Below are 20,078 nucleotides of genomic sequence, written 5' to 3'. Positions count from 1 at the left end.
TGTTTAGAACAGCGGCAACATGTGGGTTCACTGCAACCTGTTTCTTCTGTATCCTGGCATTTTAGATGACGCTTCTTCTTGTTCCACTCTCTGGATTAATATCTACAAAGAGTCAGGAAAAACAAAATGTTATATATTAAATATACAAAATATATTATATTAAAACACATGAATTAAATGATCAGCTTGCTAGTGTTAAATAGGGGAGACTTCTAAATAATTTGCACTAAAAAAATCCATCTAAATATTGTTTTAAAGGTCTTAACAGTTATATAACATTAACATATCTATAAAATGCAGGTAAGGAAGTTGTTCAACTAATACCTTTCATTGGACTCCAAGATACACCCTGCCCCATCCCGGTACTCAAGATTGAATATGTAACATGCTATGAACAGAGTGGGTAGGCCAGACACGAAGCTGTGCTGAGCACCGTCACACACAACCTAACCTTCAGTAGTCAGCATCCAGTGGACTGCATGGCAAAGTGTGTCTTAAAACAAACAATACCACATGTGACAATAGTTAATAGTTACTATAGACTTTTATCTTTAAGCGTTTTACATTTAAACTATATTTAAGTATAAGTGACTCTACAAACAAACTCTAAGCAAATTACATTGAGTAACTTACACTTAAAACCGTACTTATACAGAAATGTAAGCCATTAACGTTAGGGATGTCACGTCAAGAAATTGTTACACAGGTATTTATAACGGGCCGTCTCACTCCCACCCTCAAACGGTCCTATTTGGTGGATAGGCCTGCTCTAACGATAAGGGTGTCGGTAACGTCTTTTGCTCAAGCTCTCTTCTGGCCTCCGTTACATATACTGTATATCTAGCTGGTCATGTACATTAATCACTTTACCGGGCTATCCTCCGTAAACATCGACTTACCTCAAGCTTTGTGTTGTCATTCAGGTATATAACTTTTATTTTGAAGAGACTCTTAATTTGAAGGGCTTTGTCTCGCCGGAAATTTCCTGTTTCACAGGTTTTGTTAGTAGTGTGAAGAGGCTAGCGGGATTTACTCAGTTACATTTCAGTGTTCTGCATGTATTCAAGACTGTAAACGCCACAGAGGCAACGTCGTAAGTAAATAATTTCATAATTGCATTAATAAGTTGGCGATAAAAAGAATTACTTGTATGAAGAAGGCATTTGATTTATTTGTATTAAAAACGTTTTATTTTCACTTATTTACATGAGAAAGGCTCATATTACAGAGCTAAATTGTAATTTTATATTTTCTTTGTTACAGTTTTCACTCTGACCTTGTAAAATGATAAAAAGAGCCACAGTAAAGAGCATCTAAAACTTACTACGACTCAAGTATTCATTTAAGAGGAAGAGTTTAGCTAGTTGTATAGCTGCAGTTGCTACAGTGCAGTGAGGACAACATAGTGAAAAGACGTTAAAAGGCTGGCGTCATACAACGTGCTAAGATGGAAGTTAAACGAAGTGACAAGATTTCTGCAGGCAGTAAAATAAGTTTGCGGTCATCCGCAACATCCGCTAGCTCGTTAACACGTGCACGAGCCAAAGCGGAGGCGGCTAAAACACGTCTTGCGTTCGCTGAACAAGAAGCTAAAGCTAAAATAGAAAGAGCTGCTAAGGAAGCAGAGAACCAAAGAGAAAAGGCTGACAGAGAAGCTACATATCAGCTGGAAAAAGCAAAGAATGATGCCGAGCTAGAAGCGCTTACTATTCGCAGAGAGGCAGCAATGGCGGAAGCGGAAGCAGCAGTGTGGGAAGCGGCAGACGCTACAGAAAATTACGTGGCGTTAAGTGAAGTAAGCCCATCAGAAGAGGATAAAATGGAACGGACAGAAGAATACATCACAGCTCACTTCATCCCTCAATCACATAAAGGCCACCTTTCTACTGACTCCCCAGCTCATGCAGCCATTAAAGCTAGCCAGTCACCAAGTCAGCCTCCAGGTGCGTACGTTTCACCATCAGTCAAGATAGAAAACCAGGCTCCGCATGGAGAATCTGACAGGCAAAAGGACTCCATGACAAGCCACACCAACTCTAACAGGTCGACACAGCCCTTCTATCCCCATGGGGCACCTACAGCTTCCCACAGTGGACCCACGACTGAACACCTGGCACAGTACTTAGCTCGTCGAGACCTGGTGAGTTCAAGTTTATATCAATTTGACGATCAACCTGAACATTATCGTGCTTGGCAGTCATCGTACAACAGTGCCACTCAAGGGCTAGGCCTCACAGCTACTGAGGAATTAGACTTAATGACAAAATGGCTTGGTAAAGAATCCAGCAACCATGTCAAACGTCTACGGTCAGTGTACATAACTAACCCTTTCATAGCACTAACGAAGGCCTGGGAACGCCTCCAGGAATGTTATGCAGCACCTGAAATAATCGAAAAGGCGCTCTTCGAACGGCTTGAAAATTTCCCAAGAGTTTCAGGAAAAGAACACGTGAAGCTACGAGAACTAGCAGACTTGTTAATGGAAGTACAGTGTGCCAAGGAGGACGGCTATCTCCCAGCTCTCTACTATTTGGATACTGCACGCGGCATTGAACCTATAGTTGCAAAACTGCCTTATGGGCTTCAAGAGAAATGGATTTCAGTCGGTTCAAAGCACAAGGAAGGAAATAGGGGACAGTTTCCTCCATTTGAATTCTTCAGCGAGTTTGTGTGCAGTGAAGCTCGTAAAAGAAACGACCCTAGCTTTGCTATTCCAGGTACTAGCAGCTTGCCTGCGAGGTCTGAAAAAACATTCTTCAAAGGCACTAAGTACCCTATTTCGGTCCACAAGACAGACATCGCCTCAACAAGCCCTGGCATAAACAAAGGTGTCATTGACCTGAACAAAAGCTGCCCAATACATGGCAAGCCACATCCTCTCAAGCGCTGCAAAGCCTTCAGAGCCAAAAAGCTGGAGGAAAGAAGGGCCTTTCTCAAAGAAAAAGGAATCTGCTTCAAGTGTTGTGGCTCAACTACTCACCTCGCTAAGGACTGTCCTAACGCAGTTAAGTGTTTGGAGTGCGAAAGCACATGGCACGACTCTGCCATGCACCCAGGCCCTTCACCTCAAGTCAAAGCCCCCTCAAATCCACCACACAACGGCGGGGAGGAGGAAGAAAGCAGCATCACTAATGCGGTTGTTAACTCAAGCTGCACCGAGGTCTGCGGCACGGGAAACATCGGCTGGTCATGTTCCAAGATATGCCTTGCTAAACTATATCCTAAAGGTCAACCAGACAAAGCTATCAAGGCCTACGTGATCCTGGACGACTAAAGCAACCGATCTCTGACAAGGTCCAGCATTTTCGAGCTGTTTAACATCCATCGCAAACCGTACTCTTACTATCTAAAGACGTGCTCAGGAATAGTGGAAACATATGGGCGCAGGGCTGAAGACTTTGTGGTCGAGTCACTTGATGGAACGGCCACGATCCCTCTCCCACCACTTATTGAGTGCAATGGAATACCCAACAATCGGTCCGAAATCCCAACCCCTAAGGCAGCTCATCATCATCCACATCTTGTCAAGGTAGCAGAGCACATCCCAGAGGTCGACCCTAGTGCCGAGATCCTCCTGTTACTTGGTAGAGATGTAATAAGGGTGCACAAAGTTCGGGACCAAGTCAATGGCCCTCATAATGCCCCTTTTGCCCAACGTTTAGACTTAGGATGGGTGCTAGTTGGAGAAGTCTGCTTGGGGAATGCACACAAGCCTACAGTCAACATCTTCAAGACAACTGTGCTTAGCAATGGCCGGCCCTCCCTACTCAATCCCTGTAAAAACCTCTTGCACATCACAGAAAAGGTGCATCACGGTGGAGAAGCAAGAGAGAGGTTTTCAGAGACTAGCAAGTCTGCAGAAGAAACGTTGGGGCAAACTGTTTTCAGTCACACTGAACAGGACCACAAGCTGGCATCTTCAATCGAAGACGACATCTTTCTGAAACTAATGGACAAAGAGGTTTACAGAAATGAGTCAAATAGCTGGGTAGCTCCTCTCCCATTTAAGCAACCTAGACAACGCTTGTCTAACAACCGAGAACAAGCAGTCAGGCGCTTCGCATCACTCCAACATAGCTTGAATAAGAAGTCAGAGATGCAACAACAATATGTTGCTTTCATGGGCAAAATGTTGGAGAACGACCACGCAGAGGCAGCTCCACTACTAGGAGAGAATGAAGAATGCTGGTACCTGCCCACCTTTGGAGTCTACCATCCTCGAAAACCTGACCAAATAAGGGTGGTATTCGACTCAAGTGCCAAACACTTAGGTGTGTCTCTCAACGATGTACTCCTTACAGGTCCTGACCTCAACAATTCCCTCCTTGGAGTTTTGATGCGGTTCCGGAAAGAAAAAGTTGCTATCGTGGCAGACATACAGCAGATGTTTCACTGCTTTTTGGTGCGAGAGGACCACAGAAACTATCTGAGATTCCTGTGGTACAAAGACAACGATACAACAAAAGAAATCATAGACTACAGGATGAAAGTTCATGTTTTCGGCAACAGCCCATCCCCTGCTGTGGCCATCTACGGACACAGAAGAGCTATCAGAGAAGGCGCAAAAGAACATGGGACTGACACAGTTGACTTCGTGGAGCGCCATTTCTATGTGGATGACGGCCTTCGTTCCGTGCCGACTGATGCCGAAGCTATCGACCTGTTACGCAGAACACAGACATCACTGGCTGAATCAAACCTCAGGCTCCACAAGTTTGCCTCAAACAGCCAAGCAGTCCTGGAAGCTTTTCCATCCGAAGACTGTACTACAATCGCGAAAGGTGTGGACTTAGGTGGAGAGGGTGCACCCGCTCAACGCAGTCTAGGTCTCCTGTGGGAGATAGAAAGCGACACATTCACCTTCTCTGTTGGAAACGACACCAAGCCATTTACTCGCCGTGGTGTCCTCTCCACGGTAAATAGTGTTTTTGACCCCTTGGGTTTCCTGGCCCCCGTCACAATCCAAGGCAGACTCCTCCTCCGGAAACTCACCACCGAGCTGTCCGAGTGGGACGTACCTCTACCTGAAGATAAATTCAGCAAATGGAAAGCTTGGCAGGACTCACTTCAGGAGCTGAGACACCTTCACGTACCACGGACATACACAGCAGCTTCGCTAGAAAAGGCAGTGCATACAGAGCTCTGTGTGTTCTCGGATGCTTCGATCAAAGCCATCGGCGCAGTGGCGTACTTGAAGGCCGTACAAGAAGATGGACAAGCTCACATTGGATTCGTCATGGCCAAGTCAAAACTTGCACCTAAGTCGGAACCAACTATCCCAAGACTCGAACTTTGCGCAGCAGTCTTAGCAGTGGAAATGGCAGACCTGATTCATGACGAACTAGATTTTAAGCTGGATTACACAAAGTTTTACACCGACAGTAAAGTGGTCCTTGGTTATATCCATAACGAATCCAGACGATTCTATGTCTACGTCCATAATAGAGTTCAGCGCATTCGCCAAACCACAAAACCTGAACAATGGCACTACGTGCGCACAGAAGATAATCCTGCTGACCATGCATCAAGGTCTATCTCTGCCTCATTCCTGGCACAGACAACGTGGTTAAAAGGACCTAACTTCCTGCTCAACCCTCTTCACAAACCAGAACCAGTTGGGTCATTTGATTTGGTCAAACCAGAACTGGACACAGATATCCGTGCACAAGTGAGAAGCTATGCCACAAAGCTGCAAGAGAAAAGCCTTAGCACAGAGCGCTTTCTAAGATTCTCCAGCTTCGACAGTCTCGTTCGAGCTATAGCACTCCTCATTCACATTGTAAGGTCCTTTAAGCTATCTAAAAACACGGACAAGTGTAAGGGGTGGCATAAATGTGATCTGTCTCGTACCCCAGATGAACTATCGCTAGCGAAGGAAGTCATCATTGCAGCTGTTCAGAGGAGAGCCTTCTCAAAGGAATTTGAAACTTTGACCGAAAATAAGTCAATCCCTCTAAACAGCAGCCTTCAACGCCTCAGTCCAACCTTGCAGAACAATCTCATTTGCGTTGGAGGCCGACTGAAGAACGCTAACCTGGACATTGGAGAGAAGAACCCCATAATCCTCCCAAAGGATAACCACATTTCCCTGTTGCTCGTCAGACACCATCACGCTGAGGTCAAACATCAAGGCCGTCACCTGACAGAAGGAGCCATCAGAGCAGCAGGACTATGGCTCCTGGGAGGAAAAAGGCTCATCAATTCAGTCTTACACAAATGTATTACCTGCCGCAAACTAAGAGGCAAAGTACAAGAGCAACGCATGGCAAATTTGCCTCAAGAGCGCCTCCAAACCTGCCCTCCCTTCACATATGTGGGATTGGATGTCTTTGGACCCTGGTGCATTACCACCAGACGAACAAGAGGAGGACAAGCTGAAAGCAAGCGGTGGGCCATATTGTTCTCCTGTATGAGCTCCAGAGCCGTGCACATTGAGGTCATTGAGTCAATGGACACCTCAAGCTGTATTAATGCTCTAAGGCGTCTTTTTGCCATAAGAGGACCCGCCAAACAACTACTATCTGACCGCGGCACAAACTTCATAGGAGCATGCCGTGAACTGGGAATGGGCGCTGTTCAGAGGTATCTAAACCAACAAGGGTGCTCATGGGAATTCAACCCTCCTCATGCCTCACACATGGGTGGTTCTTGGGAACGACTAATTGGGGTGGCACGAAGAATCCTGGACTCTATGTTTCTCGAACAGCACACTCGGTTGACCCACGAGGTTTTGTGCACGCTAATGGCGGAAGTGACAGCTATTATAAATGCAAGGCCACTGATTCCAGTCTCAAACGATCCTGAAGATCCTTTCATCTTGTCACCATCAATGCTCCTAACCCAAAAAACTGGACTTCCACCTCCACCAGGAGACTTCACAGATAAAGACCTCCTCACCAAGCAGTGGAGACAAGTACAAGCTCTTGCCAACAAATTCTGGAATCGTTGGAGTCGAGAGTATCTGCCAACCTTGCAGCGTCGCAAGAAATGGACCAAATCTCACCAAAACCTGCAAGTGGGAGATATCGTCCTTCTCAAACAAAGTGAAGCTACCCGCAACAACTGGCCCATGGCTATGATCACAAAGGCCTTCTCCGGAGACGACGGAAGGGTGAGGAAGGTGGAATTGAGGACTACAGATCAGGGACTTTCAAAAACTTTCTTCAGGCCAATCTCACAAGTTGTCTTACTTCTTACAAAAGACTGATGTAGGCAGACTCTAATAATTCTTAGGGTTCAATTAATGACCTCGCAGAGGTCAGACGGGGAGTGTGTTGTCATTCAGGTATATAACTTTTATTTTGAAGAGACTCTTAATTTGAAGGGCTTTGTCTCGCCGGAAATTTCCTGTTTCACAGGTTTTGTTAGTAGTGTGAAGAGGCTAGCGGGATTTACTCAGTTACATTTCAGTGTTCTGCATGTATTCAAGACTGTAAACGCCACAGAGGCAACGTCGTAAGTAAATAATTTCATAATTGCATTAATAAGTTGGCGATAAAAAGAATTACTTGTATGAAGAAGGCATTTGATTTATTTGTATTAAAAACGTTTTATTTTCACTTATTTACATGAGAAAGGCTCATATTACAGAGCTAAATTGTAATTTTATATTTTCTTTGTTACAGTTTTCACTCTGACCTTGTAAAATGATAAAAAGAGCCACAGTAAAGAGCATCTAAAACTTACTACGACTCAAGTATTCATTTAAGAGGAAGAGTTTAGCTAGTTGTATAGCTGCAGTTGCTACAGTGCAGTGAGGACAACATAAGCTTTGGTGACTCGTTTTAATTTGGGCTCTGGATTTAACGGATAACTGGATGTGCACATTTGAATTACACCACAAAATAATCACGACCGAGTGTGGTATTCAACACTAAGTTCCCGTGAATCCCAACAGTCGAAGCATGTAACTTTTACTGTGTCTACGGCCGTTGGGATGTTCAACATTAAAAAAACAACCGTCAATTTACTATTACAATGAACTGTAGCTCGTCACATACCGAATTCGCTCCTGGTGTGAACAAAAACTCTAAATAACATGAACAACTTCTGTCCGCAGGTGCTATAGCGACGGAGAATGTTTGAAATCTTACCGCGACGGCGCTGCTGAAACCCCGCGCAGGACTCCTTCGGTCCCCGCGGATGGAGGTTGAATCCGGGGTTACCAATATGAAACGCGAATGTAGATACCTCTATATAAAGTTACCAGTATGATAGTTACCAAATATGGAAAAAAAACGTAATAAGTCACTTACCACAGTGAATCACTCATTTTGCGCACTACCCCAATCTCGACTGTTGAAGATCATCCCGCCCATTGTAGATTTGAAATTTACAGCAATATTCCGTACATTTGAGTTAATCCATCACGTGACCCCAGAATGCATTGCACTTTACAGCAATATTCTGTATTATTAAAAAAACAGTCAGCTTCTGTAAAATAACGCTGTAGTTTTTACAGCAATTCGTTACAGTGTAGTAATACCTAGAATTTCAAAATCAAGTGCAGGTGGTAGATCCTTTTCTTATCTAGCGCCTAAACTTTGGAATATTCTTCCCTGCACTGTCCGGGAGGCAGACACACTCTGTCAGTTTAAATCTAGACTAAAGACGCATCTTTTTAATCTTGCATACACTACACTTCCATAATATTAATCCTCAGAGGGTTTAGGCTGCATTATTTAGATCAACCGGAACCAGGAACAGATCCAACAACAAAATTATGTATGTTGCATCAAAGAGTGCAGAACAGTACTCTCAGCCAGTTTTATCTTTTTGTTCCAAGGTTACCTCAGGATGCAGTTCATGCCCAGACCTGATGGCAGAGCTGAGAATGGGAAGCGATGACCTGACAAGAGCTGAGATGATATAGCTGGATAAAGGACACGGCAACTTGACACGATTTTTCTACAACACTTCAAATGCTATTAGATTGTTAATGATAATCTTAAATCTATAATTTACCTTATTCGTAAGTTTATTTATTTTTTATTTAGCCTTGTTGTGCAAGCACTGTTGAACTTGTGCAGAGGCAGCAGCTTTTGCCATAGGGGAACTGGAATCCCCTGGTTGGGCCTGGGTTCTCCTGAGTTTTTTTTTCTCGATTGGAGTTTTGGGTTCCTCGCCACCGTTTGCATATTGTTTTGCACTATTTTTTTTCCCTTAATAAATAAAACCATCATTTAAAAACTGCTTTTTGTATTTACCCTGGTATTCTTTTGGTAATCTAAAAAATATTTTGATGATCTGAATCATTTAAGCATGACAAATATGAAAAAACAAAACAAAAATCCGGAAGGTATCAAATAGTTTTTTTACAGCACTGTGCAACTCACAGAAGTGAGTACCCCCTCATGTTTTTGTAAATATTTTATTATATCTTTTCATGTAACAACACCTGCTTTGCTACAATGTAGCAAAGCACTGTTATACAGCTTGTATAACAGTATGAATTTGCTGTCCCTTCAAATAACTCAATACACAGCCATTAATGTCGAAAATGCTGGTGACAAAAGTGAGTACACCCCTAAGTGAAAATGTCCAAATTGGGCCTAATTAGCCATTTTCCCTCCCTGGCGTCATGCGATTCATTAGTGTTACAAGGTCTCATGTGTGTATGGGGAGCTGGTGTGTTAAATTTGGTGTTATCGCTCTCATTCTCTCATACTGGTCACTGGAAGTTCAACATGGCAAAGAACTCTTCGAGGATATGTAGAAAAATAATTCTCGCTCTACATAAAGATGGCCTAGGCATTAAGAAGATTGCCAAGACCCTGAAACTGAGCTGTAGCACGGTGGCAAAGACCATAACTGTTTAACAGGACAGGTTCCACTCAGAACAGGCCTCGCCATGGTCGACCAAATAAGTAACAGACAGTAAAGGTGATGGACTCTCCAAGCATGTCTCCAGACCTAAACACTATTGAGGATCTTTGGGGTGTCCTCAAACGGAAGGTGGAGGAGTGCAAGGTCTCCAACATCCATCAGCTCCGTGATTTCGTCATGGAGGAGTGGAAGAGGACTCCAGTGGCAACCTGTGAAGCTCTGGTGAACTCCATGCCTGAGAAGGTTAAGGCAAATAATGGAATATAATGATGGCAACACAAAATATTGACACTTTGTGCCCAATTTTCACTTAGGGGTGTACTCAATTTTGTTGCCAGCGGTGTAGACATTAATGGCTGTGTATTGAGTTATTTTGAGGGGACAGCAAATTTACACTGTTATACAAGCTGTACACTTACTACTTTACATTGTAACAAACTGTAATTTCTTCAGTGTCGTCACATGAAAAGATATAATAAAATATTTACTAATATGTGAGGGGTGTACTCACTTTAGTGAGATACTATATTTGCTTTCTTTGTGAGGTTTTATCATCATGCGAATTTGTCTGGCCATTACTTCTGAGTTTTTTCTATTACCCATGTCATTTGACAAATGCATGATGTCATTCAATTCATCACGTCATGCATTTAACCCTCTGTTGGCTCATCATTATGACCAGGGATGGATTATGGGCGGGGCCCTGTTATTTTAGCAGACCACTACATAGTTGACGCCAAGTCAGTGTTCTAGAACAAGTTTGCACTAGTCTACAAGTGTGTTACATCTATATGGTGATTTATGGGTTTAAACAGTCATGATCTGCACACCCTGGTTATGTTTAGTCTGATAAGATGTTATATTCATACCCTTAACAAAAGCATGTGCAACCTCAGTTAAAGATTATGAGATTAGTTACTTTATCACATTTTATTGTGGGGAGTTTGTACAGGGAATGTCATAAGATGATGTTTAACACACATGTGCTTTATGACGCCCAGTTACGGAGAAACATATCATCTGACGATAATCCCAGCTCAAGAGAGAAGATTTCTCCTGTCGGTACACTGGACAAACTGAAGGAAAGGCTCAGTTTAAACACTTCTAGTACTTCTGTCTCACGATTGTTGTGTTTTTCTTGGGCTGAGCAAGGTACAGATAAGTATATAGTCGGGTATTGTCATTTAAAAACAGTTGAAGAATGAAGAGATTTCAAGATGGACCCCATGGGCATGAGAACTTTGGGATTGAATTGACTGATGGAGTCTCCAGTCAGGTGAGGAAATAACTGTCAATTTTAAAGTTCTAAAGTTTGAACTGATCAAGTCAAGTTTTTGAAGAGCCTCAACTGACTTGTGTGGTGCTCAGACACAGAAAAACTTGTTTTCACTGTTGAGTGTGTTTGGCTTTAGTCAGTGAGGTCCATCATTGGTTCTCCAGCTTCAGTTGCATCATTTAGAGATGTGGGCCGGTCAGTTGCACAACTGGCGCTCTATGCAAGAGGCCGCTGGAAACACGTCACCCGCAAGTGTGTGAGGAAGAAACCTACAGGTAATCTCACAGCAAAACTGCTTTTGTAAAACGTAAATTTGTAATTTAAATACAAAATGTTATTACCGTGGTATGCGCTTCCGTTCAAAAGTTTAGGGTCACTTTCATATTTACATTCTTCCAAAACTGTGACAAATGTATACATTTTTCTTCATCATGTCACTTTTGCCATTTTTATCATTTGGTCAAAGTCATTTATTTAAATTTTTCATTCATGAAAGTCATTCATTAAGGTTTTATTGAATACACTTTTAGGTTTATGATGAAAGAAACTAATATGTTGGAATAATTCTATTTTTTTACATAACACTAAGTAATAGTTAAATAAACCTGTCAATTTGTCTTTAAGAGGAAAGCATTAACAACAAATACAAGGGTCTGGCCTTGGATGAAGATGCCGTGGATGGACCCAACAACAAAAATCAGCTTGATAAAACACTGCTGGATCACTTTCGAGCTCTGGCCACCAGCAATAAAGACACAGATGAGGTACACACACCCTTGTGAACACTTGTGGGCCAAAAGCCAATTGTCCTCTAAACTCACTTCAGCTGTTGTTAACGTGGTGAACTTTGATAGACATGATGTCATATTTGTGTATCTGACATATTGATTTTGGCTTTTTCAGGTGGACCTTCAGTTTCTGAACAATGTCCTCACACATGGTGCCAACCCCAACACAACAGATAAATACGGCCAAACAGCCCTGCACGAGGTTAATCTTTTACTTCTTATACAAGGCTTATTTGTTGAAGACACATGTGCCGTAAATCGGCTGAAAACACATCTCTGCAGCTGACTGATAATTTCTGATTTCTATATCTTTTCTACATTATCAAAAAAAGCATGCTTATTTAAGCTTAGATAAACTAAACATGACAATGTAGTAGGCTTTGTGAGACATGTTTTTATTGCTCTTATGCTTTTTGTTATCCTTCTGTTTGACCCAATTGCTTCGATTGTTTACCCAACTTGTAAGTCGCTTTGGAAAAGCGTCTGCTAGAGGACTAAATGAAAATGCAAATGTAAATACTTAATAATAATAATAAACATTTGATAACACTTACAGATTATGTTTTTGCACTGTTTACAACATTTGTTCATTATTTAAAAGTTCTTGTGTTTGTTGTTAGATATCCCGGGCGTGGAATGTGGATGTGATGCGTTTTTTCTTAGACAGAGGGGCTGATTTTCAAAGCGCCGATGGTTTTGGAGTCACACCTCTTCATGTGGCTGCAGCTCTGGATTATGAAGAGATGACACAGTTCCTGTTAGAAAGAGGAGGTGTGCTTATGTGTGTTTAATATCCCTTCTGATAAACACATTATTAGTTTTGAAATAAATAAAAACATGCTTGAAATGCAAATGCAAATCATGTCTCATTGTATCTGCAGCTGATATTGAAGCTCGCACACAGAAAGGCAAGCACACCCCGCTGCACTTTGCAGCTAAGAATGATGCTGTTGGGTCAGTTGGATTGTTGCTTCAGAATGGGGCTGACATCGCCGTGCAAGACTATAAAGGGAGAACGCCGCTACATCTGGCTGCTAACTTCGGTAAGGCTTTAATAAGTCAAACCTCATCTCTGCGTGTCCTCTAACTCTTACAGTGGACAAATGTAATAAGTGTTGTAGAACAAGCCTCTGCTTTCAGACGTGCATTCTAGGGTATGGTGGTGTTATGGGGTGTTTAATGTACAGATCGAAGCGAGGCGGCGCGTTTGCTGCTGGGGTTTGGAGCTGATGCTGGGGTGCAGGATTCTGAAGGCCAGCTCTGCATCACTGCCATGATTGCTAAAATGAGCCCTGTGGTCAGTGTTAAAGGAATCTCAATTAATAAACTTGGTTTGAAGTGCTTTAGATATACAAGATTTATATTTACTGTACGTTTTATGCGTTTCACCTTAGTTTACTTAAAGTCCCAGTGATATTAAAAAGGACAATTCCTATTTTTTCATGAAACATTGCAGAGTTTATAGTAAATAGTTTATCAATGTGGGTCATTTCTTTTTAAAATTCATGTACCCTCATAATCTGCACTTAAAATTTGAAAATGCATTTCCACGCTAAAATGACCGTCATCTCAAATGACGTAAATTAGACGTCTTGGCCGGAGCATCCATTAGCTCCTCCCCTTCAACTCTCAGTCAGAGGAAACCATCTGAGAACCATACTTAAGTAAAAGTACAGATTCCTTGCAGCAAAAATTACTCCATGTCAAGAGTACATATCCTTTTTTTTTAAATTTAATCAAGTAGATAGTAAAAGCTCCTAACATGTTTAATACTCAGAACAACTACAAAGTAAACAAAAAGATACTTAAGTAAGGTAACTAATTACATTAACTCCAATACTTTACACCACTGCTGTCAGTAGGCTGCCAGTTTCATTTCAAAATCAATGCAACAGCTGTTTACACATCCAATCAATTTGCAGTGAAAAACGCAAGCCACGCCCAGAAATGTTCTCCTTTGACGTTCCTTTTTAATCGGAAATATGTCAGAATATGGTAGTAAAAACGATCGCGGTTCACGGGGACTTTAAGTGGAAACTGCATTTTCTAATTGCAATGCACATCAGAAATACTGTAGACAGAGCTGTATTCTGTACAGTTTTGCTACATGTGCTTGGTGAATACTTTTAATGGATTATAGTGCAGTAGTTATGATTATGACGTTGGTTTCCATAGGCTGATCTGGCGATGAGTCAGTTCCATGTAAAAGACCGAATGACCCGAAAGCAGTTCTACTACCTTCATCTCATAGAGCCACAGACAGTCAACAAGGACGACACTAAAGCTTCTGATCCATCTTCACCGGTAGTTATCTAAAATTTCATAAAACTGTAAAATTTATAAAGGAGTTTTTAATATATTGTCTGTCGTCAGATTTCTCTTACAAAAATACATTGGTGGTAGGGGTACTATAATATAAGATGGTATATCCTTGGTACTTTAATATATACAATGTTACTTATTGAATAGCACATGAATATATTATGGTCATTTTTATACAGGTGTAATGCAGTTCTATAAATATATACAGTAACATCAAAAAAACATGATATCATCACATTTGGACTGAAACCTCTTGCGTCCATTTTATATTATGTTTATTTTTTCATTGATCACCCTTCATGTTTGTCAGTGGGATTTGCACAAATTTAACAAATAAAAGTATTGAAAAGAGCTTGTCAACTTTGGCAACACAGTGTTTATTGAAAAAAGTGCTATGTTTTTTCCTTTGCTGTCAAGTGGCAGTTTTGGATAAACAGGCTTGTAGTCCAACAATGACGATATTGTTGCGTAGTCATCACTGTTGTTATTGAATCATACTCATGTCATTTCAAACCCATATACTGTTTTATTTATGACACAGGAAAGGACATTGACGTTTGAATATTCTTTTATCATGCAATTCCAAAGAATAACAGTTTTAGTAAGCATATAAAAGCATAAAAATCTTAGTAAGTACCATAATGATATTATAAACTACTATATTTTTTAAAAATCTATCTGGTGCACTTTATAGACACTGGAAAGAATCAATAGTCTCACAACATTTTTAAAATCTGAAAGTATATTTCAGGCTAAATCCCGAATAGAAATCCTATAAAGGATTTTGCTGGATTAACATTATAGTGGAATACTTCCTCCTTCTTCAGATTTACTCAAACGTATTTCCACTTTTGAGTTTGATGTAAAAATCACAACATGAGGGTTTGGAATGACATTAGGGTAAGTAAATTGAATGTGTTTCCACAGCTGGAGTTGATTGTGAATCAGTGTAAACTGGATCTCATCATGCACCCTGTGGTGCTCAAACTCATCACTGTCAAATGGAACTTGTATGGCAGGTAAACCCAAATCAAAGTCCAATTGATATAAATATATAAAGAGAAAAACTTACAGAAATAAATATCAGACTTGAACATGTTTCTCTACAGAACGGGTGCCTGGATACTCTTACTGCTTAACTTCCTATTTATTGTGTCCTGGACAACAGTCGCCATATCTGTGTCAGAAAGTCATGAGGAAGGAGATCGCTATGTTCTCCCTCAGGTAGGACCAATAGTGGAATTATCTGTACCTGTATCATTTTCAATGTTTTTCCTTTCCTCCACAACATGTGCCCTCCTGATATTGTAAAGAGTGAAATACCGACTGACTTCATCTGTTTGCATATGATCAATAAAACACATTTGTTCTTTGTAGGACTGGTGGCGTGTGTTGTTGGTGGTTTTGGCACTGGTGTTGACGGTGACTGAGGTGTACAGGGAAGTGATGGAGATTGTGCGGTCACACAGAAAACTCCAGCACTGGAAGCGCTGGGCTGTGCAGAAAGTCAATGAGGACCTGAGCTGCTCTCACCCAATGTGGCCTGAGGTGACACACCGAGCCCATTCATATACGCAACAGAGACAATAATGTCATCTGATAATTCGATTTTAAATGTATTTATTAATGCAGTCTGTGCTTTTTGTATTTGTGTTTTCATATTGTAAAGGGTTGTCTGAGATTTAAATTAAGCTAAGCTCTAAAGCGTTGAAGCCATTTCAAATGAATTAAATAAGATAATAAGGAAAAGACTGTGTACCTTCGGTTTAAAAACAAAACTTTTTTTAACTTTAATTTGTTTTTACATACTAAATAATTTGTCAAAATTATTAAAAAATTACTTTTAATAGAGCCTTACTTCTATTTAACCACGAACATCCTTTAAACTTAAATGTGATTTATTATGTTGTTTCTTATAGATTTATGATAATACAATAAACAACAGTTTAAACAAAAAGCATTACCAATTCATGTGTTTTGGGTTACAGGAATGTATTTACCTAGAAGGACAAATTAAGTTAATTCGAAACCTGAAAGGAACCTACTCTCAGAACCCATGGTAATTTAATCCTAAATAATTTTTTCATAGCGCTCTTCGTAATTTTGCATAATTGCAAAGCTTTGCATAAAATCCATTTTAGCAACAGGGATATAAGAAAAAACAGTGTAGACATATGAAAATATATGATAAATAGGAAATTATGAAATACATGCCATTTCAGAGTCATGGATTTATGGCTATAGAATAAAAATATTTTAACAATAATAGATTATTTGTATAACATAAAAATAATTCTCTAAAGGATTGTTGTATGGAAATTACATTTATAGGGACAATTATACAATTATATGTCACAATATATGGTCACATATGAGTGAAGGTGAAAATGGGCATATTCATATACCAAGTGTCCAAAATAATATATCTATAGATGGTTTCAGCAGTAACAACATAATCAAGCGTTATGTGACCCAAACTTAACTTCGCAATAACTGTTGAGTAGTTTTAATTTATTTTAATACAATGAATATACAATAAAATATGAATGTCCTTTGAAACCATCTATACTCATATTAAGTAGAAGTACAATGTAAAAGAATGTGCTTATTGTTTATTCATGTTAATGTCCCATGCAGGAATATCTTTGACTGGCTTGTGTACGTGCTGTTACTTTCAGTCCTGGGCATCCACTTTGCAGATGTATTTCTGATGTCCAACTCCCTTCGACAGAACAGTCTTCGGCTGTTTGCAGTTTCCATTATTTTCCTTTGGTTGCGTCTGATGAAACAGGTCCGAGCCTTTAGGTAACAAACAAGTTCTTGACTTCATTTGTATGGACACCTGGCCAATAGCAGTTGCCATAGATACATGTGATTGAAAGCAGTGACCCCAGGTATAATGACAACACCTCATAAATCTCCTGGCTGCCACGCCACATATACTCTACCCACAATGCGTGGAGCCAAAGGGTACCACCTGGTCAGTGGCCCAGAAAACAATGCTCCCTTGTCTCTGGTTTCACAGTGACACCACAGGTGGCCTCGTTTTGTAAGCTATGTTACCATGGTAACATACGTTAAATGTTATGGTAACCATGGAAACGTAAGGAAACGGGGGTCGTGCTCAACTTCATTCAAATGATGATAGTATACATCTGGAGAGCAAAAGTTAATGCCCACTTTGGTTCTGGGAGAAATCCCAATCTGAAAAATGTTTTGAAAAGTGTACAGTTTATGTTATCAGTTTATCTCTCATATATATCGTGACAATCACATGATTCAGATTCATTTGTACTCTAGGGCTATGGGTCCCTTCATCGTGATGCTAGGAAAGATCGCAGGAGATGTGTTGCGATTCCTCTTTCTGTATATAGAGATCTACATCCCATATGCTTGTGCTTTCTGGATCATATTTGGAGGTATTGGGATAAAGACCACATCGTTTTATAATTGAGGAAATGAGACATAAACCTTCATGTATTGCTCTCAGGCTTATCTAAGGTGCCGAGCATGGAGACGGTTCCTCAGCTTTTCTACAGCCTGTATCGCATCACTCTGGTGGATGAATATGAATTTGATGCCATGTTGGGTGTAGACGCAGTAATGGCTTACCTGCTGTGTGGATCATTTCTGGCCCTTTCGGCTATTCTGTGTGTTAATCTGCTGATTGCTCTCCTTTCTGACACCTTTCAAAGGTATAAATTACAGAAACAAACATGTCAAAAGACAATTCATATTCTTATTATATAACTATGTATAATGGAATTCTATTATTTTAATTATGTTATCTCGGATGCTTTTATGTGTAGGGTGTATGACAACGCATTGGCCAATGCCGTGATGCAACAAGCAGCTATCATATTGCAGATAGAGGAATCCATGCCTTGTCTGAGGCGTTTCTATGACAACCAGTACATCCACCGCCATTGTGCACCGCTCGGAGAATACTACGACGATGATGTCACCACTGACCCAGATCACTATGCTGACATGAAGAAGCTTACAGAACAGATCAAGGTGACTACGGTGATAGGATATTCCTCATCTATTTCTAAATTTGAACAGTAGTGTTGCATAGAATAACAAAAAGCTCTGCATAATTTGCAGGATACACTCGATGAATATCTGAACATCCAAAAAGAGACAATAGCTCCTCGGTTATCCTCTGAAGATGCCAGAGAAGCAAAAAGGTTAGTTTGCAAAGGTTTCGGAACCCCAGGCCTCTGCCTCAGAGATCAGTGTTTTGTTATGATGTATTTTAATCTCTTTTGTTCTGATTTCTCCTATTCTCCCCAATTTTCTTTAATCTATTTAATACATATTTGAGCTTCTGAAAAACACTTTCTTACAGAGGGAGAGGAGCCACACCTCTAGAGGATGAAGAACATCTTAAAACTCTTCACAGACTTGAGAAGGACCAGCAGAAGCACAGGCAGGACCTGAGTGAGCTGAAGTCTGACGTGAAGGAGCTTCACAGTTTGTTGCTTCAGCTGATACAGAACCGGTCAAAGTCATGTAAGAGACTGATGTACATAGGGTTTTTAAAACATTAAACATCTGGAAAGAAAGGATAGCTCTCCTTGTTTCCAATAAAGCACACAACATGATTTTTAAACCTTTTTGAGTTCTGTGCAGACTTGTGGAGTCGATTCCAGCATACTGCAAAAAATTGTCATTGCCATTTTTTCATAAAATACATACTTATAATATCATATGTAACATTAAAATAAACTTCATGGCATTGCAAACATGCTAAATAAAAGTACTTTTTAATAGAACCTACAATCGGTTTTAAGGGCATTGCGGTCGACATATGTATGTATTTTTATTTGTAGTTACATAAAGTTTTAAGTGTTGTGATTGGTGTTTTCACAGCTCCTGGTGATGACATGCAGCCTGCAGTTGACACTAGAAAAACCTCTGAAACTGGAAATACAGATGTCAATAATGAATCTGGGCCTTATTAGTAGCGAGCCCCACAAAATGCTTTGACATGACTTAATGTTGATAAAGTGGCAACTCAAAATCCCTGCTGAGTGTTCTGACAATGCCAAAGCTGTTATGTAGGAATTTGTTTACAGAAAACAAATTTAATAAGTTAATAACTACAATTTTTGTTGTTATGTATATATATGTGTGTGTGTGTGTATGTTTGTTAAGTTATGTATAATGAAATATTGTTAAAATATATGGGATTATAATTTTGGTTGGTGCCTTACCCAAATTTATTTATGGACCAAACATTTTTTGACTAATTTTATGAATAATTTACCTTTTTGTTCCATGGAAAAGAGACATAAGACATATTTAACCATAGTTAACATGCCTCAAAAACGAGTCTGTGAATTATTAACATTTTGTTGAAACGCCTGTATAGTATGGAAGCATATGTGGTGCAAAATTCAATTTGCAATGTAATATGCAAAATGGCAATGCAGTATGTAAATTGACAATGCAATTGTGTATCTAAATATACATTTCAAATAACGTATGTGCAACATTAGGTGCAAAATTAAAATTCAATTATATAAATTACATTTGTCAGTTCCTACACTAGTTTTAATAAGTTATGTAAATGGATATTTTTAACGCTCTTTAAATTGCAAAATTAAAATGAAAATGCATTCCCGGATTGATTATACATATTTAAGATAGTCAAGCAAAACTGTAGCAAAAAGAAAATTCTAATGTAATTTTCCCTTAATGCATTAACATTAACAGGTTGAAGATTTGGGATTGCATTTTCATTTACACACAGCGCGTTGAGTGGTGCAAAATTCAATGTGGACTTGAAAATGCATTTCGAGCTGACCATGCCCCCACCCCGGTACAGCGTCATTGCGTAAAGGCGGAGCCTGACATCAAGT

The 20,078-nt window shown here is 40.2% G+C and overlaps 1 protein-coding gene across 1 annotated transcript; it reads left to right on the top strand.

The window, feature by feature from the left end:
- The first annotated feature begins 943 nt into the window (after positions 1-943).
- Positions 944-19,641, top strand: LOC130432002 (uncharacterized). The gene is made up of 21 exons (XM_056761218.1): positions 944-1,093; positions 1,264-3,256; positions 3,353-7,111; positions 11,238-11,376; positions 11,726-11,865; positions 12,005-12,091; positions 12,510-12,660; positions 12,771-12,932; positions 13,077-13,186; positions 14,065-14,193; positions 15,139-15,230; positions 15,321-15,435; positions 15,589-15,759; positions 16,200-16,270; positions 16,849-17,016; positions 17,512-17,630; positions 17,702-17,906; positions 18,021-18,228; positions 18,319-18,401; positions 18,563-18,726; positions 19,087-19,641. Exons 2-21 carry the CDS (start codon positions 1,448-1,450, stop codon positions 19,176-19,178), a joined length of 7,974 nt encoding a protein of 2,657 aa, XP_056617196.1. The 5' UTR covers positions 944-1,093; positions 1,264-1,447; the 3' UTR covers positions 19,179-19,641.
- Positions 19,642-20,078: the final 437 nt, after the last annotated feature.

Source organism: Triplophysa dalaica, chromosome 11, assembly GCF_015846415.1.
Source record: "Triplophysa dalaica isolate WHDGS20190420 chromosome 11, ASM1584641v1, whole genome shotgun sequence".
Lineage (NCBI taxonomy): Eukaryota > Metazoa > Chordata > Actinopteri > Cypriniformes > Nemacheilidae > Triplophysa > Triplophysa dalaica.
The sequence above is the reverse complement of the archived record's forward strand: the minus strand, read 5'-3'. Positions and strand labels throughout refer to the sequence as shown.